The sequence below is a fragment of the Salmo salar genome, unplaced genomic scaffold (assembly GCF_905237065.1).
Source record: "Salmo salar unplaced genomic scaffold, Ssal_v3.1, whole genome shotgun sequence".
In the NCBI taxonomy this organism is placed as follows: Eukaryota; Metazoa; Chordata; class Actinopteri; order Salmoniformes; family Salmonidae; genus Salmo; species Salmo salar.
Window position 1 is genome coordinate 89,776 of NW_025549796.1, and position 26,665 is coordinate 116,440.

At 42.8% G+C, this 26,665-nt stretch overlaps 1 protein-coding gene and 1 long non-coding RNA gene across 2 annotated transcripts in view; both read left to right on the plus strand.

Moving 5' to 3' along the window:
• The window catches only part of LOC106600121 (very low-density lipoprotein receptor), a 32,962-nt gene extending 14,022 nt beyond the window's left edge, over nucleotides 1–18,940 (plus strand). Inside the window, exons 11-24 of the mRNA XM_045713524.1 lie at nucleotides 2,924–3,043; nucleotides 3,149–3,367; nucleotides 5,796–5,957; nucleotides 6,496–6,711; nucleotides 9,398–9,547; nucleotides 9,645–9,911; nucleotides 10,037–10,252; nucleotides 10,341–10,517; nucleotides 10,613–10,864; nucleotides 17,686–17,838; nucleotides 17,936–18,202; nucleotides 18,328–18,543; nucleotides 18,632–18,808; nucleotides 18,903–18,940. Of these exons, the coding sequence (XP_045569480.1) occupies nucleotides 2,924–3,043; nucleotides 3,149–3,367; nucleotides 5,796–5,957; nucleotides 6,496–6,711; nucleotides 9,398–9,547; nucleotides 9,645–9,911; nucleotides 10,037–10,252; nucleotides 10,341–10,517; nucleotides 10,613–10,864; nucleotides 17,686–17,838; nucleotides 17,936–18,202; nucleotides 18,328–18,543; nucleotides 18,632–18,808; nucleotides 18,903–18,940 (2,630 nt within the window). The remainder of the gene's footprint in view (nucleotides 1–2,923; nucleotides 3,044–3,148; nucleotides 3,368–5,795; nucleotides 5,958–6,495; nucleotides 6,712–9,397; nucleotides 9,548–9,644; nucleotides 9,912–10,036; nucleotides 10,253–10,340; nucleotides 10,518–10,612; nucleotides 10,865–17,685; nucleotides 17,839–17,935; nucleotides 18,203–18,327; nucleotides 18,544–18,631; nucleotides 18,809–18,902) is intronic.
• Nucleotides 18,941–18,999: 59 nt separating this feature from the next.
• Nucleotides 19,000–26,266, plus strand: LOC123738804 (uncharacterized). The gene is made up of 3 exons (XR_006767547.1): nucleotides 19,000–19,156; nucleotides 25,897–26,103; nucleotides 26,202–26,266. It is a non-coding gene; the product is annotated as an uncharacterized lncRNA (long non-coding RNA).
• The last annotated feature ends 399 nt before the right edge of the window (nucleotides 26,267–26,665 follow it).

A 26,665-nucleotide genomic window follows, 5' to 3' on the forward strand; every position in this document is an offset into this window, starting at 1 on the left:
GTTTGTCCTGCATGGCCTAGTCATTGAAGTAGAATTCTTCATCCAAATCGAGGTTAGTGATCGCTGCTTTGATGTCCAGAAGTTGGTGTTTGAGACTGCCTAAAGTGAGACCAATTCAAGACCAGAGTAAATAGAGTCAGTCAAGACGAAGACCGAGAGGGGGACAATGGGTCCAAACCAGTCAAGACTGAGACCAGAAAAATGTCCAATTTAAGATCAGGATTATAATTTTGTTAAATCGCCACCATAATAAGAGTAACATTTTCTGTATTTCTGTTCATATATTAGAATATATGGTTTCTTTAGACATTCAGAATGGTGAGAATGCATGCTGAGGGTAAACAGAGCCACTACAAATTATTACTAACCCAAACAGTGGGGAACAATGAGGGATATGCCATCAGAAGGGATTAGGATTTATAATAATTATATTATTTTCAATAGTTCTCATTCATTCTCTTCAGTTTGTTTAGGAAAAGGTTAACGCTGAAGAGAAAATAATCCAGTCATTATTTTGTGGTTGTCTTGGGGACAAGTACTGTATTAGGGCAACATTTTGGAGTAACTGGAATCAACCAATTACATATTGATTTGTAATGGGTGGGACCCACTACAACTGAAAATGTGATTGGTTGATTCCAGTCACTGCAAAATTTGGCCCTAATACATTTGGGACCATTTTCACAAAAAATGTCTGGAAACATCTGCCTTTTAGAAGCCCAACAAGTCACTGTGCAAGTAGTTTTCTAGCTCACCATCTGTTGTAGGCTAGTTTTCAGTGGCTGCAGCAGGTGTCATCAAAGATGTTGCTAATTTGTTAGCATCTTTTTCAAGATTAACTTAACATTAAGTTAACCTTTTACTACAGTGGGCTGAATCAGGGTCACTGATTCTTGGTTGTTTTAAACAAATATACTTTGAAACAAATGTATACACATCACACACAGTTATGAGCTTAAATAACACCTGAACCACAGAGTTGAAATGTATTCAATATTTAGTTTGCATCCCAATATTACGCTTTATATGCATCATAGAAGACAAATCTAACAAACTGTTTAACAGTAACACAGGATTTTGGTTGTTTATTGAAATAATCAAGTATGAAATGATGATATATATTAATGTTCCACTAATGAGGCCAAAGAGGGCGCTTTTGCTCATTGATTGCAGGAAAGGGTTGTTTCAAATGATCATCTGGTGAGTGGCACTTTTTTTGTGTTTTTACGCTTTTGCTCAATCTGATTGGGTGGGTGTAGCCTGGCCCCCTGACGGAAGTGGCTCATGACTGAATTGCATGTCACAAATGGCTTACTAATCAAGACTTCGGACCAAACTTTATTACCATTGCTGCCCTTTCAGCATCACGAACCTGTCGCACTCTGAAGGCCTAGGTCCAATGGGTTCGCCCCTGAAGGCTTGGGTTTGCCACTGCTCGAACATGTCTATAATAAATAACGGCTGCTAAGATATTAATGTTTCAAGAAAGGAGTGCATGTGTGGCCTGGCAAAGCAGTTTTATGTACTGACTGAATGGAAGCTGATAATTGTCTCGAAGAAATGTATAAATCCTCACTGTTGGAAACCGAGCCAAACGGCCGCTATACATAACAGCGACATTCTTTCTACCATATCACGCTAACTGGGGGTTTGGGGCATATCACGCTAACTGGGGGTTTGGGGCATATCACGCTAACTGGGGAGGTATGGGGCATATCACGCTAACTGGGGAGGTATGGGGCATATCACGCTAACTGGGGAGGTATGGGGCATATCACGCTAACTGGGGAGGTATGGGGCATATCACGCTAACTGGGGAGGTATGGGGCATATCACGCTAACTGGGGAGGTATGGGGCATATCACGCTAACTGGGGAGGTATGGGGCATATCACGCTAACTGGGGAGGTATGGGGCATATCACGCTAACTGGGGAGGTATGGGGCATATCACGCTAACTGGGGAGGTATGGGGCATATCACGCTAACTGGGGAGGTATGGGGCATATCACGCTAACTGGGGAGGTATGGGGCATATCACGCTAACTGGGGAGGTATGGGGCATATCACGCTAACTGGGGAGGTATGGGGCATATCACGCTAACTGGGGAGGTATGGGGCATATCACGCTAACTGGGGAGGTATGGGGCATATCACGCTAACTGGGGAGGTATGGGGCATATCACGCTAACTGGGGAGGTATGGGGCATATCACGCTAACTGGGGAGGTATGGGGCATATCACGCTAACTGGGGAGGTATGGGGCATATCACGCTAACTGGGGAGGTATGGGGCATATCACGCTAACTGGGGAGGTATGGGGCATATCACGCTAACTGGGGAGGTATGGGGCATATCACGCTAACTGGGGAGGTATGGGGCATATCACGCTAACTGGGGAGGTATGGGGCATATCACGCTAACTGGGGAGGTATGGGGCATATCACGCTAACTGGGGAGGTATGGGGCATATCACGCTAACTGGGGAGGTATGGGGCATATCACGCTAACTGGGGAGGTATGGGGCATATCACGCTAACTGGGGAGGTATGGGGCATATCACGCTAACTGGGGAGGTATGGGGCATATCACGCTAACTGGGGAGGTATGGGGCATATCACGCTAACTGGGGAGGTATTTATATTTTATTTAACTAGGCAAGTCAGTTGAGAACAAATTGTTATTTTCAATGATGGCCTAGGAACAGTGGGCTAACTGCCTTGTTCAGGGGCAGAATGACAGATTTGACCTTGTCAGCTCGGGATTTGATCTAGCAACCTTTCGGTTACTGGCCCAACGCCCTAACCACTAGGCTACTTACCGCCCCAATGGGGCATATCACGCTTACTCTGGAGGTATGGGTCATATCATGCGAAGGTTAACATCTCCTTTGTTGTAGGATAACTCCATGTTATTTTTTTAAAGCTCCATCAGCCTGTGTAAAGTCTGGCTGCCAGCTCTGCATGCCGACTCTGGACCTGCCTGCTGGGTTCACCTGTACCTGTCCTGATGACAAACTGCTCATGGCAGATGGCTCATGTGAATGTATGATTACCATGTATTACAGAACTCTAACCCTGTTTCTTTCTCTGCTAGTTCTGGCACTTTAGAGCATTGGTTGAGCAATGTACTTGTTATTTTATCACACAGATCCCAGGTTTGCTTATGCAACATCCAGAACACTGAACCTGTTTGAGTTGAAAGGGAAGGAGCTGATCAAGAAATTACTGCTGACTACAGATGATGTCTTTGAGTCTTTTGACATCGACTGGAGGGGGAACTGGGTCTACTGGGCAAACAGCACTGGTCATGTGATGCGCTGGAGCCTCAATACCGGCCAAACGGAGACTGTCCCCACGCTGAGACCAGGTACATATAATGGAGCCATATTGTGCCGGTTTGGTGTTTGTGAGAATATATGCATGTACACTGAACAAACGTGTCGTGTCTTCGGCTATGCCGGATTAAGTGATATGACATGCTATTCTATAAAATCATTTCTCTGTAATATTACCTGATTAAGCTAATCAGGTAGATAATTAACGAAAGTCAGGGCACCACGAAATAATGTTTATAGAGCTGTTATCTTCTGAATAAACTCTTAAAGACCTGGTAATCTTTTATATCAATAGCAGTCAATATTTAATCGTCACCTTATTTAGTCTCATTTGAAAGTTATACATTCTTGCTTATCTTCACAAACCCTGGCTAACAAGTTGAATCGGCAATACAAAATTGTTTATTTATTTACTAAATACCTAGATTATCACACAGAATGGATCATACATTGATTACAAATTATGTCATAAAGAATGTCCCTGGTGGACAGAACAGATACGACGGCTGGTTACACAGAGAGGGTTGGGTTTGAGTGAAGGAGCGGGAAGTCTGAGTAACAAAGGGAGAAGCTATGCTATCATCGTAAATACAGAATCTTATGCATTCTAAATAACCGCCCATTTGAAAAGAATGCAATAAATATATACTCTGAGCTGCGCTTCGGTAGATTGGTTGTCGATGGAAGGCCGGTTTGTCCTTTATGGATCTCTGGTCTTTTGAAGAATGTCTAGTGGTGAACTGGAGTGTGGTAGAATGGATACTCTTTCCGTCCTCTCCTAGCCCACGTTTAGCGACTACCACAACTCAACGGCTAGGAGGTATCACTTCTGGTGTGAATAAGAGTTCAAAGTTCATACCAAGTTGCCATACTTTTAAGATCATGCTATATTCTGGCTGGTAAAGTTGAAATTCATCCTTCCGGGGTGTATGTCGTGACCTTCACATTGAAATTCGATGCTAAATTCGTTAGGTTCTCTTAAGGTTCGCTTAGTTCTGTAGGTGTCTTTGTCCTTTCAACGTGGGGACCTCAAGTCCACACGTCCTTGGAACAGCTTATTATCTGAGCCCTTTTAACGTAGAACTGTCGCCTAACGTCCTCGGAACAAAGTTACATTTTCGTCAAGGGCTTTATATAGGAGGGGAGCGAAGGGCGTTTCATACTTTATAACCAATGTCTTTTCACATGGGCAGGGTCACTGAATTGAGCATAGTTCACTCATGAAAACCCAATTTTCTCATTTGGAAGCTAAAATTACATTTCATCTTTTCACTAATAGTTTAATATTTAAAAACATTTAAATTGCACAACAATTCCATGTAAATCTGATTACTAGAATGTGTAGACTTTCAAAGAGTTTGTCGTCCTATCATCAGTAATCACGTCTCAGACACCAACTGAACTGACATCATATTCATTAAGTCCCAACACATATTTTCAACTGGTTGGATTACTGAAGTATGGTTCCGTTGCCCCTACCTTTTGATGTTCCCAGACTCTCTGCTTAACAAAGGCTTTTCAAGAGTCCTTCTGTAGAGTCAAGAGATGAAAGGGAGAAAGGTATTTGAGGGGGGGTCATAAACCTCACCCACAGGCCAACGTCATGACATATGTTTCATGAGCTGAAGAAAAAAATTTAAGACAGTTTCCAAATGCACAAAAGCTTATTTCTCTCAAGTGTACAATTTTGTTTATCCCTGGTACTGAGTGTTTCGCCTTTTCCAAGCTAATTCATACACCTGACAGGTGTGGCATATCAAGAAGCTGATTAACCAACATGATCATTACACAAGTGCACCTTGTGCTGGGGACAGTAAAAAGCCACTGGTGCAGTTTTGTCAACACAATGACACAGATGTCTCAAGTTTTGAAGGAGCATGCAAATTGGCATGCTGAAAGCAGCAATGTCCACCAGAGTTGTTGCCAGATTATTGAATGTTAATTTCTCTACCATAAGCCGCTTCCTGTTTTAGAGAATCTGGCAGTATGTCCAACCTCAGACCACGTGTAACCATGAAGTCCCAGGACCTCCACATCCGGCTTCATCCGGATATTCTGACTTGTAGTGGGTGGGGGGCTTGAGTGGTGGGGTACTGAGGAGTATTTGTCATTACAAAAGCTAAAAAGTATGTCTCTTGTAGGATAAACTCATTGATTGGCTGGGCCTGGCTCCCCAGTGGGTGGGCCTATGCCCTCCCAGGCCCACCAATGGCTGCATCCCTGCACAGCCATATGAAATCCATAGATTAGGGCATAATTCATTTTTCAATTGACTGATTTCAATATATGAACTAACACGGTAAATCTTAAATTGTTGCATGTTGTATTTTTGTTTCTCTGCCAATCATATCTATATCAAACATTAGGAATGCCTTCTGAATATTGAGTTATGTTGGTCCATTCCCTCTCCTAGCCTGTTCTGGTCCTGTATATTCATGTTGTGCTGTCCTTGCCTTCTAGCCTGCGTGGTGTCAGTAGACCAGAAGATGAGAAATCTGTACTGGCTGTCATGTGATGAAGTCTGTGTTGGCGTCACTAACATGGATCAGGGTTACCCACGGAGACTGTACCAGTCTGGCAGTGAGGTAAGAGATGTTTACCTGGACTGGCAGCGGGGAGGCTGTACTTGCTGGAGGCTGGCTGGATCCTATCCATGAGACTGCCAGGAGGAAACCCTAGGAAAGTCCTGAGAGTGGAGGGACTCGTCGCTGGGCGCATTGTTTTGGACCTGAAATCCAACACACTGCTCTGGAACACAGAGGGGGGGCGGTCAGTATCACTGCAATATTATCTTTAACAGTGATTCTGTCTCCTATAATGCTTTTCCTTGTGCTCCTCGGTGTTGAGCTGGGGCGGGGCTGGTGCGGGCGGGGCTGGGGCGAACGCAACCATGTACAAATTAATGTAACATTTGAGCATCTCACCAATTGATTGTACACCTATGTATTTTCAGTTTGTGATACGGGGTTGGAGAAATGTTTATTTTGACATAAATAAACTTTTCTAAACATAAGAACCAGGTTGATCTGAGCTTTGCTGTTGGAAGGCTACATCTGTGTTCGGCTGTTGCTGCTGACTTTGCTCCTGGACTTTCATTAACAGTCGGTTGCTTTCGCCTTACCACTCAAACAAGCTCTTTGTGCTCCTTGACCCTGTGTAGATCTGAAGATCATGAGTCTGTTGAAGTCCCAGACTCACCTGGCAGGCAGAGAGTGGAATGTCCCTGGTTCCATCATGGCCGCTCACGCTCCACTCCTAGTGTCACTGTTTAATGATGTCATCACTGTGTGGGACCGGCGGGACAGGAGGCGTGCCCAAGATGTCCCTGTCAGACCAGGCGTTGTCAGGGTGATCGTGGCTCTGGATGTAAAGGAAGGTTAGTACAATAGGATCATTAATGTCTTTAATTCAGAGTCAGGGGTAGAGATGGACGTAAAGTACCATTAGTACAATAGCATCATTAATGTGTAGTGAACAAAAATATAAATGCAACAATTTCAAAGATTTTACTGAGTTGGTTCATTTAAATAAATCAGTCAATTGAAATAAATAAATTGTGCTCATCTTTGGATTTAACATGACTGGGTGAGGGCACAGGCCCACCCACTTGGCAGCCAGGCCCACCCACTGGGGAGGGCACAGGCCCACCCAATCAATAGGTTTTTCCCCAGCAGGGCTTTATTAGACTGAAATAAAAGCATCTCAACCTTGCTTTGATGGGAACTAAAGCACTTCCCACTTTCAGTCCTAATTTCACCTTTCCTTGTAAAAGATAAATGTGAACTTCATCATCCATCACATGGAACACAGCCAAACTCATTCCATAAACCAGTCACATGTTGCGCTGACTAAAAACAATAAATTGGCCACCTAACTGCTAGACTTGTTTACAATGTACCACATCTCTGGTGAGCATGAGACTAATGCAATGTTAAGAAAATGTGCCTTTTAGCTAAGTTCTTTGATGGCAGCCATGTTTGTATTTGAGAAGCAAACTCCCTAATGCCATTCACTATATGAAAATAAACCAAGGAAAAGATAGATTTACATTTGTTAACAAAAAGTTCTTATTTACAATGCCGACCTACCGGGGAACAGTGGGTCAACTTCCTTGTTCAGGGGCAGAATGAAAGATTTTTACTTTGTCAGCTCAGGGATTTGGTCCAGCAACCTTTTGGTTACTGGTCCGACGCTCTAACCACTAGGCTACCTGCCGCCCGTGCGCCCATTGCCTGAAATATCAACTTAGCTTGGCCACTTTTCAGCATTTTACAAATCTTCATTGTACTTGTTAGTGTATATAGGATAAGTCATTTAGTATGACAAATCACAAAGCAAATCACCTCACATTTCACCCTAAATACAAACCTAACTGTAGCGTGAAAGCTAAACAGGGTTGCCAGATAAAAAGGTAAAACATTGTTGTGGGGTGTTTGTGGTGGGCATCATTTAATTTGAGGGGAGTGGTTTCAAGTCCATGGGGGGTAAAAATGGGGGAATGGTATTGTGGGGGGTGTGATGCAGGAAATATTATGAGGGGGATTTATCAATTAAACAAGTTTACAAGCTAAATAAAACCCATGGAAAAGGGGTTTCTGAGCTGGCAACTAAAAAATGTGCCCCCGACTGGAATTTTGTTTTGAACTGTCATCCAACTCGGGAACATGGGCTTCTTTCTAGAGCACTGACTTTCTGACCTGAATATCACGGACGTCATGATTTGACCTCGTAGTTTTCAGAGTTCCCAGTTGTCTTGAAAGCACCATAAGTCAGTGGCGTGAACATCCCTAAACTTAGTTTAGTTATAACTTTGGTCTGACAGACGCTTATGTGACCAGGATGCATGGTATGTCAACAAACATGTTGCCACTCATAGCTGGCAAATAGCTTAGCATTAGCTCATCATAATGTAATAATCATAATCAGTACAACCTTAAAGTGTTTTAAACACGTTACAATATGAAAGAATCGGAATGCATGATTTGTCACCAGCACATGAAAATATGTGAATAAAACAGTGAATTCATTACGCTCCATACATGCATAGCCATTTCTACTATAACACAACACAATATACAGAAACTAAGGCTCTTTGATAGGAACGCACACGTTCAAAATATATTATTTGTAAGGAAAATGACAATGATGGAAATGCGGGCACATTAGAAAACGTTTGCAAGGCCTGTTCTGACCAGATATGAGCAAATGTCTGCATACTTGATCTGTGGAAACACTGGAGAAGTGCTTGGGCTCTTGTCAAAGAAAGAAGTTTGTCTGGCTCAGTGAAGCTTCAAACATACATTCCGCAACAGTGAAATGGGCTACTTTTTACGTGAAATAATTCAAACTGTTAGAAAATAAACAAAATAATTATCCTATAGATAAGCAGGCAACGTGCCTTGGTTCAAGGGCAGAGCGGATTAACACTCCTGTTTCGCAACAATCACAATGAGTGTATTCTAACATCCCGCACATAGAAAAACTCACGCTGGGGGAACCATTAGATATATTGAACTCACCCATGAAAGGTTAGAGGCCTTTTATTGTACCCAATGATCACGTTGTTTAATCAGCTTCTTGATATGCCGCACCTGTCAGGTGGCTGGATTATCTTACATTTACATTTTACATTTTAGTCATTTAGCAGACGCTCTTATCCAGAGCGACTTACAGTAGTGAATGCATACATTTCATACATTTTTTTCTGTGCTGGCCCCCGTGGGAATTGAACCCACAACCCTGGCGTTGCAAACACCATGCTCTACCAACTGAGCTACAGGGACGGCAAAGGAAAGTGCTTACACAAGGATGTAAACACAGAATTTGAAAAGCGTTTTGTGTGTAACATCACTGGGATGTTCTTTTCATCATAACTAGGGACCAACACTTTACATGTTGTATTTATATTTTTATTTTTTGTTCAGTGTAATTTAAGTCTCGGGGCAAACGTTGTGTAAAGGAAGGTCAGTAGGATCAGTAATGTCGTTAATTCTGTATGACCATCGTTTCAAAGCTCTTCATCTGAAGATGAATTTAAATGGATGTGCATGTTTCCAACTCAGTGCCTCCTGCTCAGCCAGTCTGTACCAGTCCGTCAGTGATGTGTCGGGGCTCAACTTTGTGCATCTCCCAAACTCAGCTGTGTGACACATTGAGAGACTGCCCTGATGGTTTTGATGAGGAGTCCTGCATTACTAAATGTCCAAACAGAGGTAGATATATTAACGCTTTCTGATATTTGATGCCTCTTTGCCACCCCGTAAACCCTCTTAAGCTATTTTCACGGTCCCTCTTATGTGTGTCTCCCAGGTGAGTTCCGGTGTAAGGACAGGAGGAAATGTATTGAGAGGAGTCTGGTTTGTGATGGACGCTCTCATTGCCAAGACGGCTCAGATGAGGTTGGCTGTCAGACGATAGCTGCTCCAACATCCCAGACATTGCCCCTGAAGTGTCGTATGGGTTCTAGACTGTGCAAGGATGGGAAAGAGTGTGTCCTGCACAGCCATGTTTGTGATGGAGAGGTGGACTGTAAGGATGGATCAGATGAACAGGACTGTGAGCTCCTCTGCAAAGCAGGTCAGAAGCTCACCTCTTGATCTGGTGTGATGTGTTTAATCACAAGTGGCCAGTTTCAGTACAAATTCTTTCATATCAATGTCCTTTGGTCAGTTCCAGTGTGCTCATTGGTTCCTACCTCTCAGGTCAGTTCCAGTGTGCTCATGGGAAGAAGTGTATCGACCAGCAGCAGGTGTGTGATGGGAAGGCACAGTGCCAGGATCGCTCTGATGAAATGGACTGCTTCAAGCCCACCAAGAGCTGCAGACATCGCTGTGACAACAATAGCCGCTGTATCCCAAAAACCTTCCTCTGTGATGGAGAGAGAGACTGTGCGGACGGCTCTGATGAGGAAGGCTGTGGTGAGACACTGCTGACTCACTTGGACAGTTGGTACAGAAGGATGAGGAGAATCTCTTTAAATGAATCTAATGTAACCTCTCTCCCTAGATTCTAACAAGGCCCTTCCTCCTGTCGTGCCAACTCTGGTTCAGACCTGTACCAGTCCATCAGTGATGTGTCGGGGCTCAACTTTGTGCATCTCCCAAACTCAGCTGTGTGACACATTGAGAGACTGCCCTGATGGTTTTGATGAGGAGTCCTGCATTACTAAATGTCCAAACAGAGGTAGATATATTAACGCTTTCTGATATTTGATGCCTCTTTGCCACCCCGTAAACCCTCTTAAGCTATCTTCATGGTCCCTCTTGTGTGTCTCCCAGGTGAGTTCCGGTGTAAGGACAGGAGGAAATGTATTGAGAGGAGTCTGGTTTGTGATGGACGCTCTCATTGCCAAGACGGCTCAGATGAGGTTGGCTGTCCAACGATAGCTGCTCCAACATCCCAGACATTGCCCCTGAAGTGTCGTATGGGTTCTAGACTGTGCAAGGATGGGAAAGAGTGTGTCCTGCAAAGCCATGTTTGTGATGGAGAGGTGGACTGTAAGGATGGATCAGATGAACAGGACTGTGGTGGTGAGTCTGCTTTCTGACTGTGGTTCCACTTTGGTCAGTCGGGATGTTTTCTAAATCGACTAAGTGTCTGACGGTGTTCATAAAATGGCGTGACGTACCAAAAATGGGGGAGTCGGACAGAACTGCCACTTACAGTACACGGTCAACAATGTGACAGGTTTTCCAATGTTGTTTTTGTAGGGCTGTCAGAGTTATAATCAGTTAATCTTTATGACATTTTTGTGGGCATTTTTTTAATCGCGATTAAGTGCATTGTCTGAAAGCGTTGAACATTAGGTCAAAAGACATCTCAAATGTACAATGCCATGTAATGCATATTAACATTGCAGTTAAAGAAAGTGTGCTTTGTCAATTTACCAAATTTTGCTAACCGTTACCTTAGACAAAGTCAAGACATCAATATTCTTGTATTGTTTTTTGTATGAAAATCTTAAATGATGGCTCACTGACTAGGCAGGGGGGTATATCAAAATAATTAAGACAGCACGCTTTTGGACTCATTCAGCAGTTTTTACCTGATTTAAGTACAATACCATTCAAAATGAATGAAAGTTGAAATTATATTCCTAAAACGTAAGTAAAAATGATGCTGTCGCTGCTTCCTGTTGACTAGACATATAGATAAATATCCTGTCAAAATCGACAACTAATATGCAGAAAAGGTTCTTAGTAGTACATGTTACAATCTACACAAACTGTACATCTGCAACAATAGTAATCATATATATTTTTAAATGACTACCTTATAAACTGCACACGCACCAATAATAGTGAAGACATAAAAACTATGAAATGGCACATATGGAATCATTTAGTAACCAAAAAAAGTGTTAATCAAAATATATTTTACATTTGAGATTCTTCAAATAGCCACCCTTTGCCTTGACAGCTTTGCACACTCTTGGCATTCTCTCAACCAGCGTCATCAGGTAGTCACCTGGAATGCGTTTCAATTAACAGGTGTGCCGCCTTAAAGTATTTGTGAAATGTCTTTCCTTAATGCCTTTGAGCCAATCCTTTGTGACAATGTAAGGAGGGGTATACAGAAGAGAGCCCTATTTGGTAATTGACCAAGTCCAGATGTCAAGAACAGCTCAAATGGCAATGAGAAATGACAGTCCATTACTTTAACCTCTATGGGCTAGGCGGGACGAATTCGTCCCACCTACGTAACAGCCACCTGTATCCAGTGGCGCGATTTTTGAATCGTTTGAAATACTATTACTTCAATTTCTCAAACATATGACTATTTTACAGCTATTTAAAGACAAGACTCTCGTTTATCTAACCACACTGTCCGATTTCAAAAAGGCTTTACAACGAAAGCAAAACATTAGATTATGTCAGGAGAGTGCCCAGCCAGAAATAATCAGACACCCATTTTTCAAGCTAGCATATAATGTCACCAAAAACCCAAACCACAGCTAAATGCAGCACTAACCTTTTATGATCTTCATCAGATGACACACCTAGGACATTATGTTATACAATACATGCATGTCTGTTCAATCAAGTTCATATTTATATCAAAAAACAGCTTTTTACATTAGCATGTGACGTTCAGAAAAAGCATACCCCCGCAAACTTCCGGGGAATTTACTAACAGTTTGCTAAATTACTCACGATAAATGTTCACAAAAAGCATAACAATTATTTTAAAAATTATAGATGCATTACTCCTCTATGCACTCGATATGTCCGATTTTAAAATAGCTTTTCGGATGAAGCACATTTTGCAATATTCTAAGTACATAGCCCAGCCATCACGGCTAGCTATTTAGACACCCAGCAAGTTTAGCCTTCACCATAATCACATTTCCTATAAGAAAAATGTTCTTACCTTTCCTGTTCTTCGTCAGAATGCACTCCCAGGACTTCTACTTCAATAACAAATGTAGGTTTGGTCCAAAATAATCCATCGTTATATCCGAATAGCGGCGTTTTGTTTGTGCGTTCTAGACACTATCAGAATGGTAATCCACGGTCGTGCGCATGGCGCATGGCGTGACAAAAAATGTCTAAATATTCCATTACCGTACTTCGAAGCATGTCAACCGCTGTTTAAAACCAATTTTTATGCCATTTATCTCGCAGAAAAGCGATAATATTCCGACCGGGAATCTGCAATAAACTAAACAGCCTAATGAAAATACTCCACGGGGGGCTAATCGCGCACGCGCCTCATTCCATTGTCACCTAATGGGACACTTGAATAAGGCGATAATCTGTTTCAGCCTGAGGCTGCCTCGTCAACCTTCATGATTTTCCCGGCTTCTGAGAGCCTATTGGAGCCCTGGGAATTGTCACGTTACAGCTAAGATCCTTACTCTTCAATAAACAGATGCAAGACGCACGACTCCTTGTCAAACAGGCCACTTCCTGCATGAAACCTTGTCAGGTTTTTGCCTGCCATAGGAGTTCTGTTATACTCAGACACCATTCAAACAGTTTTAGAAACTTTAGGGTGTTTTCTATCCAAACCTGAACAATAATATGCATATTCTAGCTTCTGAGTTGGTGTAGGAGGCAGTTAAAAATGGGCACATTTTTTCCACAATTCTCAATACTGCCCCCTAGCCCAAACAGGTTAAGACATGAAGGTCAGTCAATTTGCAAAATTTCAATAACTTTTAAAGTTCAAGTGCAGTCGCAAAAACCAAGCGCCATAATGTAACTGGCTCTAATGAGGACCGCCACAGGAATGGAAGACCCAGAGTTACCCCGGCTGCAAAGGATATGAGCATTAGATTTGCCAGCCTCAGAAATTGCAGCCCAAATAAATGCTTCACATAGTTCAAGACGCATCTCAACATCAACTGGTCAGAGGAGACAATGAATCTGGCCTTCATGGTTGAATTGCTGCAAAGAAACCACTACTGAAGGACACGAATAAGAAAGACTTGCTTGGACCAAGAAACATGAGCAAATTGGAGATTTTTGGTTCCAACCTTTGTCTTTGCGAGAACGGATGATCTCCGCATGCGTTTTCCCACCATAAAGCAATGAGGTGTTATTGTGTGGGGCTGGTGACACTGTCTGTGATTTATTTAGAATTCAAGGCACACTTAACCAGCATGACTACCACAGCGTTCTGCAGCGATACGCCATCCCATCTGGTTTGGGCTTAGTGGGACTGTCATTTAGTTTTTCAACAGGACAATGACCAAACACAACTCCAGGCTGTAAGGGCTATTTTACCAATACGGAGAGGGATTGAGTGCTGCATCAGATGACCTGGCTTCCACAATCCCCCGACCTCAACCAAATTGAGATGGTTTGGGATGAGTTGGACCGCAGAGTGAAGGAAAAGCAGCCAACAAGTGCTCAGCATATGTGGGAACTCCTTCAAGACTTGGAAAAGCATTCCAGGTGAAGCTGGTTGAGCGAATGCCAAGAGTGCAAAGCTGTCAAGGCAAAGGGTGGCTATTTGAAATATATAACATATATTTAGATTTGAACACTTTTTTGGTTACTACATGATTCCATATGTTTCATAGTTTGGATGTCTTCACTATTATTCTACAACATACAAAATATGAAAAATAAAGAACCGTTTGCTTGAGTAGGTGTTCTAACACTTTTGACCGGTAGGGTTTATATACATCACTTAGAGGACAACCTTTGGAAATGTCCACTATTTTGTGATGTGTTGATAGGGGATCACAAAAATATATATATATATATATATATATATTATATAAGCCACATGGAAACTTGGATTAACCTATACATGGTTAGTTAGATGAGCATTTATAGAAGGCTTCTATTTATATTTTGGAATGGCAGATTTAGATTTTGGTGGTCTGCATCAAGGAAAAGGAATAAACCACTAAGGTCAATGAATCACGACCTGCCGTAGAATATCCGCAGTGAGTGGTAATTGTATTTATTTCACCTTTATTTAACCAGGTAAGCTAGTTGAGAACAAGTTCTCATTTACAACTGCGACCTGGCCAAGATGAAGCAAAGCAGTGCGACAAACAAGAGTTACACATGGAATAAACAACCGTACAGTCAATAACACAATAGGAAAAAGAGTCTATATACAGTTTGTGCAAATGGCATGAGGTGGTAAGGCAATAGGCCATAGTAGAAAAGTAATTACAATTTAGCAGATTAACACTGGAGTGATAGATGAGCAGATGATGATGAGCAAATGATGGTGTGTAAGAAGTGATACTGGTGTGCAAAAGAGCAGAAAACTAAATTAAAAACAATATGGGGATGAGGTAGGTAGATTGGGTGGGCTATTTAGATGGACTATGTACAGCTGCAGCGATCGGTTAGCTGCTCAGATAGCTAATGTTTAAAGTTAGTGAGGGAAATGTAAGTCTCCAGCTTCAGCGATTTTAATTTAATTTTTTTGCAATTCGTTCCAATCACTGGCAGCCGAGAACTAGAAGGAAAGGCGGCCAAACGAGGTGTTTGGCTTTGGGGATGACCAGTGAGATATACCTGCTCGGGTGGGTGTTATCGTAACCAGTGAGCTGAGATAAGGCGGCGCTTTACCTAGCCTAGACTTATAGATGACCTGGAGCCAGTGGGTCTGGCGATGAATATGTAGCGAGGGCCAGCCGACTAGAGCATACAGGTCGCAGTGGTGGGTGGTATAAGGGGCTTGGGTAACAAAACGGATGGCACTGTGATAGACTACAACCAATTTGCTGAGTAGAGTATTGGAAGGTATTTTGTAGATGACATCGTTGAGGATCGGTAGGACAGTCAGTTTTACCAGGGTAAGTTTGGCGGCGGGAGTGAAGGAGGCTTTTTAAACTTTCAAATCGTTGATAATTTGACTTTCAAATCGTTGTATTGATGTGTGGCCAGTGACTTGAAGACCGCCCAGAATTATCTGCTTCATTTGAGGAAAATTCAAACTGCATTCTAAGTTCTGTGACCACTCCTATGACAAAATCAAATATATTGCTCTGTTTTAAGCAATTGGTCTTGTCGTCATGTTGACAAAACTTTTATACTAACATCACCAAACTGAGGTCAAACATGTGTAATTCCCCCCAATTCGATGTGGTTAAAACGTTCCCTTGTGTAATGCAGTAACACATACTGTCGACATATTGGAAAGTAGCATAATATACATTTATTAGAAATGGATAAATCATTTTAATTCAGGATGATAGTAAATGATATAAACTCCTTTGTTTCAATAATCACATATTTCTAGACCACATATAACCACTCCAGCCCAGGACCTCAACATCCAGTTTCACCTGTGGGATCATCTGAGACCAGCTTCTCGGACAGCTGATGAAACTGTGGTTTTACAAAACTGAAGAAAGTCTGCTCAAACGGTCTCAGGGAAGCTCTTCTGCGCGCTTGTCATCCTCACTATGGTCTTGACCTGACTGTAGTTCGACATCGTAACCGACTTCAGTGGGCAAATGCTCACCTTCGATGGCCACTGGCACTCTGGCAAAGTGTGCTTCATGGATTAATCCTGGTTTCAATTGAACCGAGCAGATGTTAGACAGAATAAGGCATCGTGTGGGCGAGAGGTTTGATGTCAACGTTGTGAAGAGTGCCCCATGGTGGGCTTATGGTATGGGCAAGCATAAGCTACGGCCAATGAACACAATTGCATTTTATCGATGGCAATTTGAATGCACTGAGATGCCGTGAGATCCTGAGGCCCATTGCAGTCCCATTTATCTGCTGCCATCACCTCATGTTTCAGCATGATAATGCATGGCGCCATGTCACAAGGATCTGTACACAATTCCTGGAAGCTGAAAATATTCCAGTTCTTCCATGGCCTGCGTACTCACCAGACAGACCCGTTGAGCATGTTTGGAATACTCTGTGTACGACAGCATTTTCCAGTTCCTGCCAATTTCCAACAACTTCTCACAGCCATTGAAGAGGAGTGGGACAATATTCCACAGGCTGCCATCAACAGCCTGATCAACTCTACATGAAGATGGCAAATGGCGGTCACACCAGATACTGACTGGTTTTTTGATCCACACCTCTACCTTTTAAGGTACCTGTGACCAGCTGATGCAAATCTGTATTCCCAGTTGTGAAATCCATAGGTTAAGGCCTAATGATTGTATTTAAATTGACTGATTTCCTTATCGAATCGATTTATAAAGGCTTTTTTTTACATAGCAGATGTCAAAGTGCTATACAGAAAACGAGCCTAAAACCCCAAACAGCAAGCAATGCAGACGTAGAAGCATGGTGGCAATGAACTCCCCTAGAACGGCAGGAACTTAGGAAGAAACCTAGAGGAACCAGGCTGAGGGGTGGCCAGTCCTCTTCTGGCTGTGCCGTGTGGAGAATAAGGGTACATGGCCATTTAAGGCCAGATTGTTCAAAAGTTGATAGATGACCAGCAGGGTTAAAATAATAATCAGTGGTTGCAGAGGGTGCAACATGTCAGTACCTCAGGAGTAAATGTCAGTTGGCTTTTCATAGCTGAGCAGTGAGGTTGTTGTCGGGGGGGGGGGGTGTCGAGGAGCCCAGTAAAATCTTTGCGATTGTTGCGTTTTATATTCTTAACTGTACATTGACATATCGAATGCGCGGGCTGGCAAAACCCTGGATCATTGTTATTCTAACTTCCGCGACGCATACAAAGCCCTCCCCTGCCCTCCTTTCGGAAAATCTATATTAGCAGGTGAGACATGTTACCTACAGTCTAACCCTTTGTGCTGAATTGTTTTGTGGAAACTAACGGTTCATTAGACTTGTTCTGGGTAGAGTGTAAAAGGCTTGTCCATTATCTTGGTAATACTCTCTCCCTACAGGATCTCCAATTCCACTTACTACCGCTTATTTGGCTCCAACTGCAACCATTCCAGATAATCTTCCTGCTCAGCCAGTCTGTACCAGTCCATCAGTGATGTGTCGGGGCTCAACTTTGTGCATCTCCCAAACTCAGCTGTGTGACACATTGAGAGACTGCCCTGATGGTTTTGATGAGGAGTCCTGCATTACTAAATGTCCAAACAGAGGTAGATATATTAACTCTTTCTGATATTTGATGCCTCTTTGCCACCCCGTAAACCCTCTTAAGCTATTTTCACGGTCCCTCTTATGTGTGTCTCCCAGGTGAGTTCCGGTGTAAGGACAGGAGGAAATGTATTGAGAGGAGTCTGGTTTGTGATGGACGCTCTCATTGCCAAGACGGCTCAGATGAGGTTGGCTGTCAGACGATAGCTGCTCCAACATCCCAGACATTGCCCCTGAAGTGTCGTATGGGTTCTAGACTGTGCAAGGATGGGAAAGAGTGTGTCCTGCACAGCCATGTTTGTGATGGAGAGGTGGACTGTAAGGATGGATCAGATGAACAGGACTGTGAGCTCCTCTGCAAAGCAGGTCAGAAGCTCACCTCTTGATCTGGTGTGATGTGTTTAATCACAAGTGGCCAGTTTCAGTACAAATTCTTTCATATCAATGTCCTTTGGTCAGTTCCAGTGTGCTCATTGGTTCCTACCTCTCAGGTCAGTTCCAGTGTGCTCATGGGAAGAAGTGTATCGACCAGCAGCAGGTGTGTGATGGGAAGGCACAGTGCCAGGATCGCTCTGATGAAATGGACTGCTTCAAGCCCACCAAGAGCTGCAGACATCGCTGTGACAACAATAGCCGCTGTATCCCAGAAACCTTCCTCTGTGATGGAGAGAGAGACTGTGCGGACGGCTCTGATGAGGAAGGCTGTGGTGAGACACTGCTGACTCACTTGGACAGTTGGTACAGAAGGATGAGGAGAATCTCTTTAAATGAATCTAATGTAACCTCTCTCCCTAGATTCTAACAAGGCCCTTCCTCCTGTCGTGCCAACTCTGGTTCAGACCTGTACCAGTCCATCAGTGATGTGTCGGGGCTCAACTTTGTGCATCTCCCAAACTCAGCTGTGTGACACATTGAGAGACTGCCCTGATGGTTTTGATGAGGAGTCCTGCATTACTAAATGTCCAAACAGAGGTAGATATATTAACGCTTTCTGATATTTGATGCCTCTTTGCCACCCGTAAACCCTCTTAAGCTATCTTCATGGTCCCTCTTGTGTGTCTCCCAGGTGAGTTCCGGTGTAAGGACAGGGAGGAAATGTATTGAGAGGAGTCTGGTTTGTGATGGAGCGCTCTCATTGCCAAGACGGCTCAGATGGGGTTGGCTGTCCAACGATAGCTGCTCCAACATCCCAGACATTGCCCCTGAAGTGTCGTATGGGTTCTAGACTGTGCAAGGATGGGAAAGAGTGTGTCCTGCAAAGCCATGTTTGTGATGGAGAGGTGGACTGTAAGGATGGATCAGATGAACAGGACTGTGGTGGTGAGTCTGCTTTCTGACTGTGGTTCCACTTTGGTCAGTCGGGATGTTTTCTAAATCGACTAAGTGTCTGACGGTGTTCATAAAATGGCGTGACGTACCAAAAATGGGGAGTCGGACAGAACTGCCACTTACAGTACCACGGTCAACAATGTGACAGGTTTTCCAATGTTGTTTTTGTAGGGCTGTCAGAGTTATAATCAGTTAATCTTTATGACATTTTTGTGGGCATTTTTTTTAATCGCGATTAAGTGCATTGTCTGAAAGCGTTGAACATTAGGTCAAAAGACATCTCAAATGTACAATGCCATGTAATGCATATTAACATTGCAGTTAAAGAAAGTGTGCTTTGTCAATTTACCAAATTTTGCTAACCGTTACCTTAGACAAAGTCAAGACATCAATATTCTTGTATTGTTTTTTGTATGAAAATCTTAAATGATGGCTCACTGACTAGGCAGGGGGTATATCAAAATAATTAAGACAGCACGCTTTTGGACTCATTCAGCAGTTTTTACCTGATTTAAGTACAATACCATTCAAAATGAATGAAAGTTGAAATTATATTCCTAAAGCGTAAGTAAAAATGATGCTGTCAGCTGCTTCCTGTTGACTAGACATATAGATAAATATCCTGTCAAAATCGACAACTAATATGCAGAAAAGGTTCTTAGTAGTACATGTTACAATCTACACAAACTGTACATCTGCAACAATAGTAATCATATATATTTTTAAATGACTACCTTATAAACTGCACACGCACCAATAATAGTGAAGACATAAAAACTATGAAATGGCACATATGGAATCATTTAGTAACCAAAAAAGTGTTAATCAAAATATATTTTACATTTGAGATTCTTCAAATAGCCACCCTTTGCCTTGACAGCTTTGCACACTCTTGGCATTCTCTCAACCAGCGTCATCAGGTAGTCACCTGGAATGCGTTTCAATTAACAGGTGTGCCGCCTTAAAGTATTTGTGAAATGTCTTTCCTTAATGCCTTTGAGCCAATCCTTTGTGACAATGTAAGGAGGGGTATACAGAAGAGAGCCCTATTTGGTAATTGACCAAGTCCAGATGTCAAGAACAGCTCAAATGGCAATGAGAAATGACAGTCCATTACTTTAACCTCTATGGGCTAGGCGGGACGAATTCGTCCCACCTACGTAACAGCCACCTGTATCCAGTGGCGCGATTTTTGAATCGTTTGAAATACTATTACTTCAATTTCTCAAACATATGACTATTTTACAGCTATTTAAAGACAAGACTCTCGTTTATCTAACCACACTGTCCGATTTCAAAAAGGCTTTAAGCGAAAGCAAAACATTAGATTATGTCAGGAGAGTGCCCAGCCAGAAATAATCAGACACCCATTTTTCAAGCTAGCTATAATGTCACCAAAAACCCAAACCACAGCTAAATGCAGCACTAACCTTTTATGATCTTCATCAGATGACACACCTAGGACATTATGTTTATACAATACATGCATGTCTGTTCAATCAAGTTCATATTTATATCAAAAAACAGCTTTTTACATTAGCATGTGGCGTTCAGAAAAAGCATACCCCCGCAAACTTCGGGGAATTTACTAACAGTTTGCTAAATTACTCACGATAAATGTTCACAAAAGCATAACAATTATTTTAAAAATTATAGATGCATTACTCCTCTATGCACTTCGATATGTCCGATTTTAAAATGGCTTTTCGGATGAAGCACATTTTGCAATATTCTAAGTACATAGCCCAGCCATCACGGCTAGCATTTAGACACCCAACAAGTTTAGCCTTCACCATAATCACATTTCCTATAAGAAAAATGTTCTTACCTTTCCTGTTCTTCGTCAGAATGCACTCCCAGGACTTCTACTTCAATAACAAATGTAGGTTTGGTCCAAAATAATCCCATCGTTATATCCGAATAAGCGGCGTTTTTGTTTGTGCGTTCTAGACACTATCAGAATGGTAATCCACGGTCGTGCGCATGGCGCATGGCGTGACAAAAAATGTCTAAATATTCCATTACCGTACTTGAAGCATGTCAACCGCTGTTTAAAACCAATTTTTATGCCATTTATCTACTGGAAAGCGATAATATTCCGACCGGGGAATCTGCAATAAACTAAACAGCCTAATGAAAATACTCCACGGGGGGCTAATCGCGCACGCGCCTCATTCCATTGTCACCTAATAGGACACTTGAATAAGGCGATAATCTGAGGCTGCCTCGTCAACCTTCATGATTTTCCCGGCTTTGAGAGCCTATTGGAGCCCTGGGAATTGTCACGTTACAGCTAAGATCCTTACTCTTCAATAAACAGATGCAAGGCCTTACGACTCTTGTCAAACAGGCCACTTCCTGCATGAAACCTTGTCAGGTTTTTGCCTGCCATAGGAGTTCTGTTATGCTCAGACACCATTCAAACAGTTTTAGAAACTTTAGGGTGTTTTCTATCCAAACCTGAACAATAATATGCATATTCTAGCTTCTGAGTTGGTGTGGGAGGCAGTTAAAAATGGGCACATTTTTTCCACAATTCTCAATACTGCCCCCTAGCCCAAACAGGTTAAGACATGAAAGGTCAGTCAATTTGCAAAATTTCAATAACTTTTAAAGTTCAAGTGCAGTCGCAAAAACCAAGCGCCATAATGTAACTGGCTCTAATGAGGACCGCCACAGGAATGGAAGACCCAGAGTTACCCCGGCTGCAAAGGATATGAGCATTAGATTTGCCAGCCTCCAGAAATTGCAGCCCAAATAAATGCTTCACATAGTTCAAGGCGCATCTCAACATCAACTGGTCAGAGGAGACAATGAATCTGGCCTTCATGGTTGAATTGCTGCAAAGAAACCACTACTGAAGGACACGAATAAGAAAGACTTGCTTGGACCAAGAAACATGAGCAAATTGGAGATTTTTGGTTCCAACCTTTGTCTTTGCGAGAGCGGATGATCTCCGCATGCGTTTTCCCACCATAAAGCAATGAGGTTATTGTGTGGGGCTGGTGACACTGTCTGTGATTTATTTAGAATTCAAGGCACACTTAACCAGCATGACTACCACAGCGTTCTGCAGCGCATACGCCATCCCATCTGGTTTGGGCTTAGTGGGACTGTCATTTAGTTTTCAACAGGACAATGACCAAACACAACTCCAGGCTGTAAGGGCTATTTTACCAATACGGAGAGGGATTGAGTGCTGCATCAGATGACCTGGCTTCCACAATCCCCCGACCTCAACCAAATTGAGATGGTTTGGGATGAGTTGGACCGCAGAGTGAAGGAAAAGCAGCCAACAAGTGCTCAGCATATGTGGGAACTCCTTCAAGACTTGGAAAAGCATTCCAGGTGAAGCTGGTTGAGCGAATGCCAAGAGTGCAAAGCTGTCAAGGCAAAGGGTGGCTATTTGAAATATATAACATATATTTAGATTTGAACACTTTTTGGTTACTACATGATTCCATATGTTTCATAGTTTGGATGTCTTCACTATTATTCTACAACATACAAAATATGAAAAATAAAGAACCGTTTGCTTGAGTGGGTGTTCTAACACTTTTGACCGGTGGGGTTTATATACATCACTTAGAGGACAACCTTTGGAAATGTCCACTATTTTGTGATGTGTTGATAGGGATCACAAAAATATATATATATATATATATATTATATAAGCCACATGGAAACTTGGATTAACCTATACATGGTTAGTTAGATGAGCATTTATAGAAGGCTTCTATTTATATTTTGGAATGGCAGATTTAGATTTTGGTGGTCTGCATCAAGGAAAAGGAATAAACCACTAAGGTCAATGAATCACGACCTGCCGTAGAATATCCGCGGTGAGTGGTAATTGTATTTATTTCACCTTTATTTAACCAGGTAAGCTAGTTGAGAACAAGTTCTCATTTACAACTGCGACCTGGCCAAGATGGCAAAGCAGTGCGACAAACAAGAGTTACACATGGAATAAACAACCGTACAGTCAATAACACAATAGGAAAAAGAGTCTATATACAGTTTGTGCAAATGGCATGAGGTGGTAAGGCAATAGGCCATAGTAGAAAAGTAATTACAATTTAGCAGATTAACACTGGAGTGATAGATGAGCAGATGATGATGAGCAAATGATGGTGTGTAGAAGTGATACTGGTGTGCAAAAGAGCAGAAAACTAAATTAAAAAACAATATGGGGATGAGGTAGGTAGATTGGGTGGGCTATTTAGATGGACTATGTACAGCTGCAGCGATCGGTTAGCTGCTCAGATAGCTAATGTTTAAAGTTAGTGAGGGAAATGTAAGTCTCCAGCTTCAGCGATTTTAATTTAATTTTTTTGCAATTCGTTCCAATCACTGGCAGCCGAGAACTAGAAGGAAAGGCGGCCAAGCGAGGTGTTTGGCTTTGGGGATGACCAGTGAGATATACCTGCTCGGGTGGGTGTTTCGTAACCAGTGAGCTGAGATAAGGCGGCGCTTTACCTAGCCTAGACTTATAGATGACCTGGAGCCAGTGGGTCTGGCGATGAATATGTAGCGAGGGCCAGCCGACTAGAGCATACAGGTCGCAGTGGTGGGTGGTATAAGGGCTTGGGTAACAAAACGGATGGCACTGTGATAGACTACAACCAATTTGCTGAGTAGAGTATTGGAAGGTATTTTGTAGATGACATCGTTGAGGATCGGTAGGACAGTCAGTTTTACCAGGGTAAGTTTGGCGGCGGGAGTGAAGGAGGCTTTTTAAACTTTCAAATCGTTGATAATTTGACTTTCAAATCGTTGTATTGATGTGTGGCCAGTGACTTGAAGACCGCCCAGAATTATCTGCTTCATTTGAGGAAAATTCAAACTGCATTCTAAGTTCTGTGACCACCCCCACTCCTATGACAAAATCAAATATATTGCTCTGTTTTAAGCAATTGGTCTTGTCGTCATGTTGACAAAACTTTTATACTAACATCACCAAACTGAGGTCAAACATGTGTAATTCCCCCCAATTCGATGTGGTTAAAGCGTTCCCTTGTGTAATGCAGTAACACATACTGTCGACATATTGGAAAGTAGCATAATATACATTTATTAGAAATGGATAAATCATTTTAATTCAGGATGATAGTAAATGATATAAACTCCTTTGTTTCAATAATCACATATTTCTAGACCACATATAACCACTCCAGCCCAGGACCTCAACATCCAGTTTCACCTGTGGGATCATCTGAGACCAGCTTCTCGGACAGCTGATGAAACTGTGGTTTTACAAAACTGAAGAAAGTCTGCTCAAACGGTCTCAGGGAAGCTCTTCTGCGCGCTTGTCATCCTCACTATGGTCTTGACCTGACTGTAGTTCGACATCGTAACCGACTTCAGTGGGCAAATGCTCACCTTCGATGGCCACTGGCACTCTGGCAAAGTGTGCTTCATGGATTAATCCTGGTTTCAATTGAACCGAGCAGATGTTAGACAGAATAAGGGCATCGTGTGGGCGAGAGGTTTGATGTCAACGTTGTGAAGAGTGCCCCATGGTGGGCTTATGGTAGGGCAAGCATAAGCTACGGCCAATGAACACAATTGCATTTTATCGATGGCAATTTGAATGCACTGAGATGCCGTGAGATCCTGAGGCCCATTGCAGTCCCATTTATCTGCTGCCATCACCTCATGTTTCAGCATGATAATGCATGGCGCCATGTCACAGGATCTGTACACAATTCCTGGAAGCTGAAAATATTCCAGTTCTTCCATGGCCTGCGTACTCACCAGACAGACCCGTTGAGCATGTTTGGAATACTCTGTGTACGACAGCATTTTTCCAGTTCTGCCAATTTCCAACAACTTCTCACAGCCATTGAAGAGGAGTGGGACAATATTCCACAGGCTGCCATCAACAGCCTGATCAACTCTACATGAAGATGGCAAATGGCGGTCACACCAGATACTGACTGGTTTTTGATCCACACCTCTACCTTTTAAGGTACCTGTGACCAGCTGATGCAAATCTGTATTCCCAGTTGTGAAATCCATAGGTTAAGGCCTAATGATTGTATTTAAATTGACTGATTTCCTTATCGAATCGATTTATAAAGGCTTTTTTTTACATAGCAGATGTCAAAGTGCTATACAGAAAACGGGCCTAAAACCCCAAACAGCAAGCAATGCAGACGTAGAAGCATGGTGGCAATGAACTCCCCTAGAACGGCAGGAACTTAGGAAGAAACCTAGAGGAACCAGGCTGAGGGTGGCCAGTCCTCTTCTGGCTGTGCCGTGTGGAGAATAAGGGTACATAGCCATTTAAGGCCAGATTGTTCAAAAGTTGATAGATGACCAGCAGGGTTAAAATAATAATCAGTGGTTGCAGAGGGTGCAACATGTCAGTACCTCAGGAGTAAATGTCAGTTGGCTTTTCATAGCTGAGCGTGAGGTTGTTGTCGGGGGGTGTCGAGGAGCCCAGTAAAATCTTTACGATTGTTGCGTTTTATATTCTTAACTGTACATTGACATATCGAATGCGCGGGCTGGCAAAACCCTGGATCATTGTTATTCTAACTTCCGTGACGCTACAAAGCCCTCCCCTGCCCTCCTTTCGGAAAATCTATATTAGCAGGTGAGACATGTTGCCTACAGTCTAACCCTTTGTGCTGAAGTGTTTTGTGGAAACTAACGGTTCATTAGACTTGTTCTGGGTAGAGTGTAAAAGGCTTGTCCATTATCTTGGTAATACTCTCTCCCTACAGGATCTCCAATTCCACTTACTACCGCTTATTTGGCTCCAACTGCAACCATTCCAGATAATCTTCCTGCTCAGCCAGTCTGTACCAGTCCATCAGTGATGTGTCGGGGCTCAACTTTGTGCATCTCCCAAACTCAGCTGTGTGACACATTGAGAGACTGCCCTGATGGTTTTGATGAGGAGTCCTGCATTACTAAATGTCCAAACAGAGGTAGATATATTAACTCTTTCCCTGATATTTGATGCCTCTTTGCCACCCCGTAAACCCTCTTAAGCTATTTTCACGGTCCCTCTTATTGTGTCTCCCAGGTGAGTTCCGGTGTAAGGACAGGAGGAAATGTATTGAGAGGAGTCTGGTTTGTGATGGACGTTCTCTCATTGCCAAGACGGCTCAGATGAGGTTGGCTGTCAGACGATAGCTGCTCCAACATCCCAGACATTGCCCCTGAAGTGGCGTTGGGTTCTAGACTGTGCAAGGATGGGAAAGAGTGTGTCCTGCACAGCCATGTTTGTGATGGAGAGGTGGACTGTAAGGATGGATCAGATGAACAGGACTGTGAGCTCCTCTGCAAAGCAGGTCAGAAGCTCACCTCTTGATCTGGTGTGATGTGTTTAATCACAAGTGGCCAGTTTCAGTACAAATTCTTTCATATCAATGTCCTTTGGTCAGTTCCAGTGTGCTCATTGGTTCCTACCTCTCAGGTCAGTTCCAGTGTGCTCATGGGAAGAAGTGTATCGACCAGCAGCAGGTGTGTGATGGGAAGGCACAGTGC